We start from the raw sequence: 12,000 nt of genomic DNA on the forward strand, positions 1-12,000 counted from the left end.
ATGCTTCCAGATGATTGAAGATAAACAAACGCAGAATATAGTAAGTGAAGGTGTATGCCTAATAAAACCTTCACACATGTGTACACAACCCTTTAGAACAGGAAGCTAAGATTAAACCGTAGCCAATTGAAAGTACAAAGTGACTTGAGATAGGCAAAATGTAATTACCCAATTGGGATTCAGCCAAGACACTTGGCCTAACATCTCTGCTTTTGTGAAAAGTGTCATGGAATATTTAATGATCATAACTGGACTGAATTTCAGTTTGATGCATTATTTGGTAGTCGTCTCCTTCAGCTGTATAATGCTGGGCATTCTTTCAGCAGCAATAAAAGTTTAAAAAAAACAAATAATGTTTTTGTCATCATTTGTCAAATGATTTAATAAATAGTATTAGGTATGATAGCATTCTGACTGAATATTGCCAAAAATATTGCTTGAACATATTTGTCAGAGAAAAATGGCAATGTGCAGGAAATAATATATTCAACTAAAGTGCCTATCCAGCTCCGTTCACAAACTCAGAAAGAAAAGTGACACTCCTCAGTCACCAGTACCTCTTCCAACAGTAGCTGTGGTTTCCCTAGAGGTCTTCCATCCAACCAGGGACCAATCTTGCTAAATATGTGAGATCAGACAAGAAAATAGCCCTGTGTATGGCTGCTGTAATATTTATGATAGCTCTCCAGTTAGAGTAAATAATGTAATATGTTTATGTTTAATAGCCTATTCAGACTGAGTATGAGACCAATTTTATATATAATGCTCTAATTTGCAAGTAAAAAAGTGAGGAAAAGTGCTTAAAAATTAAAAGGGTCTGTTCATTACATTTTGTATAGTTATGCTTTCCTCTTATGGAACACATACCTTTCATTACTGTGATATACCTATCTCATAGAACTGGAAGTGACCTTGAAAGATCAGAGTCCAGTCCCCTGCCTTCACAGCAGGACCAAGTACTGTCCCAGACAGATTTTTGCCCCAGATCCCTAAATGGCCCCCTCAAGGATTGAACTCACAACCCTGGGTTTAGCAGGCCAATGCTCAAACCATTGCAAGCATATATTTAGGGGAGACTATATCTGAAAACATAACTCTTCTTAAGAGAGGGTTAACTCTCATGGTTGTGATGTAGAGTAGATATAGAAAGAGCTTTGACCAAATCAAATTTACTTATTTTTATAATGTGCTGGGACTTTTGGATTAAGCATTTACGTGTAAAGTGTCTTCTTTGATTTAAATAATGTAGTAGTCCATGTGAAGAAGGACAAAATGATGTGTTGCACAGAAATAAGAGTGTACGACAAGCAGGATAGATGGCATGTTTTATTGTCATTTTAGTAAGGATGAGGTAAATGGTCAGATTTCAAAATCAATTATACAGCTTTAAATGTAGCCCCAATTAACAGGCCTTAAAAGGGCAAAAAACATACTGAATATTTTTACACAGGATACTATACTTTGTTTTCATTTACTAAGCAACACAAATATATAATACAAAATATTTGTCCAATAAATTAATTAGCCTTAGAATGAAGTCATTTTGAGAGTAATATCTATATGGATTAAACATTTTCTTATTTTATTATTCTACATTTTACATTAGCTGCTCCACAAGAATATATTGTAAAAATCATCTAGTCAGGCATCCATTGTTGTGTTCGATAGACCTACACTTTATTAATTCATAGTCCTACTTTTAATGGGGCTGGCTGAAAGTTTTGATGTTGTAATTACTGTTTTCTCCCTGCTAAGTAGTGGATAATATATAAAAAGATAAAGAGGTTTCCATAGTAGCTAATGTTCACCAGATTTTCTTCCAAAGCACCAGGTTAGCAGACTTCTGAATTAAATCCATACTCATCACTTGGGCCCTGTGATATAATTGAATAGTTCAAAGATGCATATTATATTAACAGCTACAGTTAAATAAGCTAAAAGAGGTAAAACATGGAAATACAGTAAAACGAGAATCGATCACTTTATAGTGGAATACTCTATAAACTGTCTTAGTTGGAAACATGGTGTGTTGTGCAACATCTGATTTCTTTAGTTCCAAGGTCAAATCTTGAGCAGAGCCTTACTTGAGGCCAAACCTCAAGATTTGGCCCCCAAATTGAACAGTTTGGTGAAGGCAAACAGCCTTTTCACTCACAGGAGTAAAAGTTAGTTTCCACTGCTATCCCACTTAGATATGCTTGGTGTATGTGTCGGTCTGTAGCAGAATTCATCTAGTAAGATTAAATAATACATTGTACTGTAAAGTATGCGCAGATGAGTAATTACAAAAAAAAATTAAATAAGTTACAGATCACACCACAGAGAAGCAATGGAGTATTCTAAGGCCAACTTCTGCTTTCAGGCTATGCACAATGTACTTCCAGAAAATCACAGCCAAAGGGGGAAACACTTACCAATAATATTCCCTCCCAAAACCTCAGGGTTGGCTTTTTGTGAATGGTTCACACACTGAGCTGGAAGGACAAAAGGGTATTCCAGATGGGTTCATGTATGTTATTGCTCAAAACTACTGCATGCATGCGTCATTCTCTGCTCCTATGTATTCTCCTCCACCTAAATTATGTGTGCTTCTGTCTTGAATAAGATGCATGGGCACTCATAATATGGGTGTAAACTGCTACAGCTTTTTGCAATATTGATTTATAGCAATTTCTAACTATCTAAGAACTTATATGGCCTCTATTGTTGTGGCAGCCATGTGGGGAGAGGATAGGAGGGGAAAATCAGATGCAATCCGCATTTGGTCATGGATTAGTGTTACATCACTAGCTAACAGAGCACCTTGTCCAAAGTCCATCAAAGTCAATGGCAGTCTATTTACTGCAATGATCTGTAGACCAAACCCCAAATTCCCAACTGTCCAAGACTGCCATACCGTATCAGTTCATGATATTTTAAAAACACATTTTACATAAAAATATGATAATTTATACATATATAAACAATCACCCATATCCTGGAAAGAAAAATATTACACTGTGTACTATATGGATCTCATACCAATTTTTCCTAAATGAATTATTTTGATATGGTACAAAAAAGGCCTAGCTATGTTCCAGAAGGAAAATATGGGAAAATTGGGAACTCTTCATAACATAGAAATTGAAACTGTAAGGTGAAAAATATGTGGAACGAATACAGAATGCAGTATAATAAATAAACTCAATCAAGGTCTGATGATTAAGTATACTGTAGTGTTGTCATAATTGATTAAGCCTTCCATATGAAGGGATAGAGTATTTTAAACTGTATACCTGGGTATGGGAAAATACTTATAAAAATATACATTTGATAGTACTAAAAGACCATTTCTCAGTATGTATGAAATGTAGATGAAGTGAATAAATAATTAATGGATTCAAGAAAGGACAGAATACCATTTTATCAAGATCTCTATTTTTAACAAGGACTGATTCTGCAGTGCATGTCATGTGATCTAATTCCCTGCAGAGAGCAGAAAACTTAATTTGAATTAGTTTCATGTCCCCTGTGGAGCTAAAGGCACAGCATACAACACCAATCAGCATCTGCTTTTGCTGTTAAAAAATACAAAGTAATTTTAAAAATCACCCAAAGTAAAAGAAATGTTAAGACAAGATCAGTATTTAAAGATTATTTAGTTAGTATAAGAAAGATCTTGATCTTAAAGATGCATGTGTAATATTCTATATATGTTGTGGGAGGCTACTAGAACACATTTAATTCTCAACTTTTTAAAAAATTCAGTAAAAATGTGTTATTGGTGCAATCCCAGCTCTCAAAGTCAATGGAGCATCTTGTGTAATTAAATCTTACACAAGTAGCAGGTTGCAAATTGGTCCCGCTGATGCTTGAGGATTTATTGAAAATAAATATTTTCTCTTCATTTTCTAAACAGAAACAAAAACCTGAGCAGTGTTGCTATGTATAAAGTATTTCACTAAATTGCCATCAAAAGTGCCAAAAAAGATAAAGCAGCAAAGAGTCCTGTGGCACCTTATACATGCATCCAACGAAGTAGGTATTCACCCACGAAAGCTCATGCTCCAATATGTCTGTTAGTCTATAAGGTGCCACAGGATTCTTTGCTGCTTTTACAGATCCAGACTAACACGGCTACCCCTCTGATACTTAAAAAAGATAAATACAACCATCTTAAAAAGTTGCCTACAAATTGTGATCTAGGATGCACACACGTGGGAGAGGATGGTCATGTGCTTAAAGACCAGGGCTGGGAGTCAGGATTCTATTCCTGTCTTTGTCACAGATTTCCTTTGTGATGTTGGACAAGTCATTTCATTTACGTCACTCTGTTTTTGTTTCCTCATCTGTAAAAATGTGTGTTTTTTAAGGTTTAATTTGTTAATGTCTGCAAAGTGCTTGGAGATCTTCTGATTTACGGTAATAAATGCATGTAACATACAAAGCATTTCATCATTTGTGCAAAATATTACAGTGATTGGAGTTCTATAATAATTAAGGCCAGAGCTTGAGTTGAAGTCAATGGAACTATGCTGATTTACAACAGCTGAAGATCTGTCCCCTAGGACCTAATTCTAGTCTTAGGGTAGGTCTATACTCACCATCCGGGTCGACGCGGTGAGTTCGACTTCTCGGAGTTCGAACTATCGCGTCTAATCAAGACGCGATAGTTCGAACTCCCCGCGCGCTCCGGTCGACTCTGGAACTCCACCACCACGAACGGCGGTGGTGGAGTCGACCTTGGAGCCGCGGAGTTCGACCCCGCCGTGTCTGGACGGGTAAGTCAGTCGAACTAGGGTACTTCGAGTTCAGCTACGCTATTCGCGTAGCTGAACTTGCGTACCCTAGTTCGACCCCCCCCCCTTAGTGTAGACCAGGCCTCAGTCTTACATGGTATAAATCCAGAATAATTTGAGTGATTCCACTGGTGTTACAGCTGAAAACAGAATTTGGCTGATAGATAGATGTCGCTTCTATTCGTTTAACTGACAACTGTGCATATGAATCTAGGGCAAAAAGTGGCTCTAAATTCTTTTTTCTTCTTGGAGGCTCAGAGTTCTTTGCATGTTATAAAGATCAGAGGCTCTTCTTCACTTTCTCTTAAGTTCTTTCCCTCACTCTATAGGTCTTGTGTTCTGATATGAGGCTCTCTCAGGGGCTTGATAACTCTGTTCCCCAATGTGTGTTGAGCGGTGGCCCTCAATTTTGAATTCATTGGCTCTACAGCTCTTCTTACTTTAGCCATTGAAGAACAAGATCCTGGAGTCTTTGCTTTGTTGCCCATGTGAGTTTTGCCTAGGCTGAGGACTGGAGGATCAGGTGCAAAGGGAACAAAAGACAAACCTAGGTGTCCTATATATCTCTGTGAAGAATTATCGCTTAGCAAATTGGTCAGACCCTAAATTCTGTTTTAATAAGCCAAGTAACAGATATTCAAATAGTATTTCTTTCAATTCAATATTTCGATTACTCTTTGGAACAAACTCACTTGGATTTTAAGGCATTAAATTATATTTGAAACCCACAAAAGAATTCTGTTTTTCTTTTGCTGTATCTCACAATTCAAATCCTTTGCAGAAAAAAAAAAGATTTTTAAGATAAAAAGTCCATTAACATCACCTGGCTGTGAGCTGCTTTTCTCTCTAGAATGAGTGGTAATTAAAGCATTGCTATTTTTATTGTTTTTTAAAACAGGTTATTGAAAGAGCTTTTTAGCTTTCACACACCGTTGTCTATGTTGTGATTGTTTTAGGCAACACATAGAAATAACAGAGCTCTGTTGAATCTTTGCTATAGTTAACATTAGGAATTTTTATCTAGCACATTTCACTATACTTGCAATGAGTCACTGGTATTGATAAGTAAAGATAATCTTGTAATGTTTCCTTTAAATATGGTAATACATGCATTAAATGGATAGAAAGTTATTTTTAATACTGGTTTCTTACTGCTTTTTCTTTTGTCTTCTCAGGAAAAATTAACCCAGGAGTGCGTATTCAGAGAGCAATTTGAAGAAAACTGGTATAATACATATTCATCAAATCTATATAAACATGTGGACACTGGAAGACGATATTATGTTGCATTAAATAAAGATGGGACTCCAAGAGAAGGGACTAGGACTAAACGGCATCAAAAATTTACACATTTTTTACCTAGACCCGTGGACCCTGAGAAAGTACCTGAACTATATAAGGATATTTTAAGCCAAAGTTGACAAAGACAATTCCTTCACTTGAGCCCTTAAAAAGTAACCACTATAAAGGTTTAATGCGGTGGGTTCTTATTGATTAGCTGTGCCATCACATCAGCTCCACTGTTGCCAAACTTTGTCGCATGCATAATGTATGATGGAGGCTTGGATGGAACATGCTGATTTTGTTCTGCACTTAAAGGTTTCTCCTCCTGGAGGAGAGCCTATGCCCACTCGCTTGATTTATTATGAGAGAGAGAAGAGAGTGTGTGTGAGAGAGAGTGAGAGAGAATGAAAGAGAAAGAAAGAAGCAAAAGCAAAGAGGAAAAAGAACTGATGCATGCTGGGAAATAGATACGCTTTTAAATTTTTGATCAGTTGTACTTCATCATATATCAGCATAGCTGCCATACTTTGATTCATCAGGATTTTTGGCTGGTGGCCTGCTCAAGTGTACGCTGCATTTACAAAGGCATGGAGGGTGCAGTCTTACTTAAACAAGAGACTTTTCAGTTAAACTGCTCTCGGGGTATCGTCCCCTTGAGTTTAAAGCAAAGACCTCTTAGTGAAAAAATAAAAAGTTAAATTTATTTATAGAAATTCCAAAGGCAACATTTTATTTATTTTATATATTTATTTATTATAGAGAGTTTATTTTTAATGAAATATGTACAGGCCAGATAGGCATTTTGGAAGCTTTAGGCTCTGTAAGCATTAAAATGGCGAAGGCCACTATGAACCTGTGGTAAATTCATGCAAGTAAATATAAAAGGTGCATGGATACAAAAACAATTCTAGTGACCCTAATGTACTAAAGGCGACAATCTATTCTGTGCCCATATTATTGTAAAAGTATGCACACCACTCATGACACTGAGTATTCACTCTTCTGACTGCTTGTTTCATAGCTTACCCCAAGAGGATTAAAGATAAAACTGGGTCTTCAACTTTTATTCTGTGTTTGTAATATTTCCTCTCTGATAAAGTGACTTATTCCATCATTGTAAACTTCTCAGTTGTGGAAAATATAGGGGTTGGTATATACTCTACTTGTTAAAACCTATTGCAGATTATACCAAAGCTAAATATGATAAATATGCTTTTTTTTAAGCAGAACACCAGAAACAACATAACTAATATAAACGGTTGTACTAATTAAGATGATCACAGATAGCACAGAATGGTTTAAGAGGGCAAGAACCAGGTAACAGGATCTCTCTTGTAAACATGTTTATTTGTGCACTTGACTATCTGCTATGAAATTATACAAGTTCCATAGGGGTCATTGTAACATCTTTTATGGAAAGTTGCTTTCAGTGTGAACTGTCATAATACATGATATTAGCACCCTTCTTAAAGTCAAACTTGCAAAATGAAACTAATAAATCTCTATCAGTAATGACAATGAGGGGGAAAGTATTATACTTGTTTTTTTTCCCTGAAGTTACCTTCAAATATTCATAAACTATAAATGAGATTACAATATGTAATATACTTTATATGGATTTTGTATCATTTTATGTTAAGCACATAAACATATATTGTTACTGGTAATAATTTTGGAACTTGTTGTTAGGAAAGAGACTATTTTTCACAATACTCTGAGGAAAAAGGAGCAAAATTGTTAGCATATTTAACAAAATGGAATTTATAATTTTTGTATTACTTAAGTTTTGACCTTACTTCACTTTGCCACTGAATTCACTGGGAGAGAGATCTGGCCTTAATATTCCTAGCCGACTGCATACAGAGACTGACTGTGATCATAGACATATTTTGCGGTAGCCATACTTACCATTTCTAACCCACTTTTGATTATTAATCTTTTTTTTGCTCTGATGCATAATTGTCTATGTGGTATAAAACTATGTAATTTGAAACTTAAATCTATTATGGAACAGCATATGGCTCAATGTCATTGACACATGACTTTTCTGTGCTCCCAGATATAATAGGTAGCAGAGACTGTGTCTTGACTCACACCACTAGTAAACTAAATCAAATAAAAATGTGGCATTTTATAATAATTGTTTTTGAATGCTAAAGTTATCTAAATTAATGTAGTTGATTTAACATATAGTTAGGCATTGCCTGTTTGTTTATTTGTGTAGGGACTATGTTCTCGTTTAAGAATTTACAGCATTTTATAACAGCCTATAAGATCATTCATTTGTTTATTTTTAACCCTCTTCACTGTTGCTGAAACAGGCAGGGAGTCTGGATGCAGGTTGACAGAACACTGAATCATTTGAGCAGAAGGTATTAAAAACCTATCTGGTCAAAATGGAGGAATGAGTTTCCAGGACATACCAGGTTCATCATTCAACATCAGAGGTTAACTTAATTGAACTGCAAAAAGGTGGATTATAACTGAATGTACACTAAATCCACAAACATAAGACATTCATGACAAAAGTTAAAAATGCCATGAGTTGAGACCACAGTCTGAGTCTTAACATTGAGTTTCCTTGGGTTTTTAGTCATAGTCAGACCATTTATATCACTTAACATGTTTTTATTTAATTTATTTTTTGTATTTTTTTAAAGAAAGGATTAAAAACCAAGAAAAAATGTTATGCGTTTATGGCAGTCGATACAATAAAATGTAACCAATTTACTCAAGTAACCCATAATGGTGTGTAAATACTGAATTTATGTAAATATAGAAATATGAAATTTAACATAGGCATTATTGGGAGACTGGACTGTCCGGGGGTTGGCAGTGGGCCACAGAGCCTTTCATCTCAGGTTCAGCTCATGTCAAGTAGTGAACAAAAGTTTGTTCAATCACTTATGTAAAATGTTTGTTTTCTAATGGAGCAAGGTTCACATAACAAAACCACTATTACATGGGTGCCAGTTAGCACCCTTGCCAGGGACTAAATGGGCATGGAGACTCAAATGCCCTTCCATTCCTCATGTGATCCTTCTAAATCAAGTGTGAAGATAATTGATGGGGCAAAGTGGGGAAGCTTGCACTACTGCTGGTCCTGTGTTGTGGACAAAGAGAAGTCTTCATTTTCTAGTGCTGTCAGTCTGGCACCTTTTTTGAGCACTAAAATTCACTTGGAGAAAAATCTGAAAAAAATTGGTGTTATTTACTTGATAATCTGTAATGGTGTGTAAATACGTACAGAATTATGTCATTTGTATAAATATATTGTTATAGAATTTTGAAAATTGGTATTATTTACTTGATGTTCCATTAGAATTGTTTCTTACAACTGTGCATATATGTAATTATGGCATTTAAAAATATTTCTGCTAGCTCTTACAGGAGACGTGAGAAAATTCCACACAGAGCAAAATCATGAACGTATATATCTTTTTGCTAATTTGGGATATGGGGAAAAATTTCTTTCTGACAGGAGTTGTTTTGGGGATTTCACTGCAAATAAACCTGTAACCTATTGGGCAGTCAGTATGGAAAAAATGTGTTAAGATCCAAATTTAGTTGGATGCATCTCTTGGTTCTGATCTAAGCCTGGTATGTGACCAGCAGTATTCAAAAAATAGCAAAGAGTGGGTGGGAGGCTTGGCAAAGGAGAAAGGTGCTGAGGGTAAGAAGACAAATTTCAGAAAAAAAATAGTCTTACATTGTTACCAATCGGAGTGGAATTTTACCCACTCTTTTACTTAGAGGAAAAGTACATTTTTGTTTGATGACTGGGTATAAAGTGTGTGGAGATGGGGGAGGGGAAAAGGCAGCGATCATTGGAGAAAGAGTGAGCATTAACAGTGGGGCCTGTGAATGGGGATAAAAGTGTATTTAATAAAAACACAGATTGGCAAGAGATGACGATATGAAGTACTCCTCTAAGATGGTCTTTAGGTTTCCTCTATAAACAGAACATAGCAAGATGCAGGGGAAGATATGCCAGCAACATCTGTTCCTTCACCATTCACTCGTATTCTTCAGGGAGTCCATTTCCTTCATACTCTGAGTGGATGTGAATGCAGTGGTTGTGGCACTGCTAATTAATTTAATATTTAGAATATAGGATTATTTTGTCTTCACCCATCAAAGACAAGAGAAGAAAATTAGTCAAAAACAAAGAAGTAACAGTACATGTCCTGGCTACACTTTGTCATTGCAGTTCAGATCAATCCTGCATTGGCCACAGATTTTGATCAGAGTAGAAAACATGTTTGTTTTTAGTGAGAGGGAAACTTGAGGATCGAACCTGGACTGTGATGATTATGTCTCATTTGCATCATACTGTGTAAATCCAATCTTGTTACCTTTTTTGGTGCTTGTGTATTTTTTTAAATAGCTTTTGTGCATTTTCCTTTACCTGGCCTTGATTCTTGCAGATCAGTGTGCTTTTTTCCCCCCGTTCATCATTTTTGAGGTGCATTGTCTGTTTTAATCTCCCACTGAAGGATTCAGAAAATCCAACACCTGATCTTTGGAGAGGTGAAAGGATCTCTATGTATTGCAAAGGATGTTGTGCTCTGATCCACTGATGTACCTTGTATGAATGTCCTGTCTCACTATAGCCAGCACATGTGAGGCAACAACATTATTTATTCTTTCATGTTTCATGTTTGTGGCTGATCATGAATGAGATCTCCTGAAATGGTTCTGAAGAATAAGAATACACAGTCTTTCTATAAGACACTACTAAATAGGTATCTCTTGTTCCCTCTTACACTCACACATATCCTATCTGGTTTTCATTGCAATAAAGTAATAATTAGTTGTATATTGCTTAGTAAAAAGAAGAATTTCACCTCTTTCAAAACTCTTTGCTGGGGTAGAGGGAAGTTATTTTTTTGTGTGCAGTCTCATGAGGTGTGACTATGAAAGAGCTATTGAAAGAAGCTTAGAAGTGAATTCACTTGTCAGTGTTTCATATTTCTATGTTTGCTTGAGAAATCACAGACCATCAAATTGAGGTGATGTGCAAAACGTGACCCATAAATCATTTCCATCCTTCAAAACACAGTCTTATATATATGTCCTATTAATGGAGGCAATACGTCTATGAAAAGAGAGCATTTCTCAAGCGTTATCATTCATGCGTCTTCTTAAAAAGGGCATTCACTAATGCCTAGGCTTTCTATAGCTACACAGGCAATTGCTGATAAACATTATTTCGAGGATGGTTCTAAATATTGAAAGAGTGCCCTGAGCCTTTCTCTACCATCTCTCCTTGAAGCTTGCTGTGTTCTTCCTTGCTTGCTTCTTTATTTTGTGCTTTTTTCCTCTTACCCAACTCCTACTTCTTTTTTTCAAATTGTACTGTAGGTTGGTACTCTGCACACTGTGACTCAGTTGTAGCCAGTTCTACGTTATTGTCCTCCTTGGCTGTACTAATTTTCGTATGGTTTTGCTGTGAAGACACTCCACCCTGGCCTTTATTTTTACTTTCAGTAAAACTTCCTACCATAATAACTCTTGTATAGTTTGGGAATTGTTGCAACATTTCATGACCTTTCATAAACAAATTACCATGTTGCAACATTGCTTACTTTTATACAAAAATTGCATAACCTTTTACTTTCTTGTGTTTAAGTCTAGTTCAGAAGAGGCTAAATGCAGCCTGCAGCCTCCCAGCTCTTTAAAACAAACTATAGATAAGCTATTCAGCTCAAGATGTAGCACTGGATGCTGGGACTTGTATTCTCTGTGAGCCATGCCTCTGGCCTGAACATTAGAGCAACTACAGTATTTTTAGGCCAAGTAGGCAGAGTCCTTCTGACCCAGCAGGCTGCCTGTAAGACCCTCTGCTGGGCAAACTTTGGGTGGCCATGCCAGAATAAAAAGAAAGGGAAAAAATGAAGTTCAGAGGACTAGAACAAATATACATCAAACTGTCCCT

At 36.2% G+C, this 12,000-nt stretch overlaps 1 protein-coding gene across 3 annotated transcripts in view; it reads left to right on the top strand.

The window, feature by feature from the left end:
• FGF9 (fibroblast growth factor 9) overlaps positions 1 to 9,225 on the top strand; it is a 32,036-nt gene extending 22,811 nt beyond the window's left edge. For 2 of the 3 annotated variants that reach the window (XM_039519902.1, XM_039519909.1), the window contains one exon: positions 5,954 to 9,225. In XM_039519902.1, coding sequence (XP_039375836.1) covers positions 5,954 to 6,199 — 246 coding nt within the window. In that variant the 3' untranslated portion in view covers positions 6,200 to 9,225. The remainder of the gene's footprint in view (positions 1 to 5,953) is intronic. The other variant, XR_005592646.1, reaches the window with a different exon arrangement.
• Positions 9,226 to 12,000: the final 2,775 nt, after the last annotated feature.

Source organism: Mauremys reevesii, linkage group 1 (genome assembly GCF_016161935.1).
Source record: "Mauremys reevesii isolate NIE-2019 linkage group 1, ASM1616193v1, whole genome shotgun sequence".
NCBI classification, from domain to species: domain Eukaryota; kingdom Metazoa; phylum Chordata; order Testudines; family Geoemydidae; genus Mauremys; species Mauremys reevesii.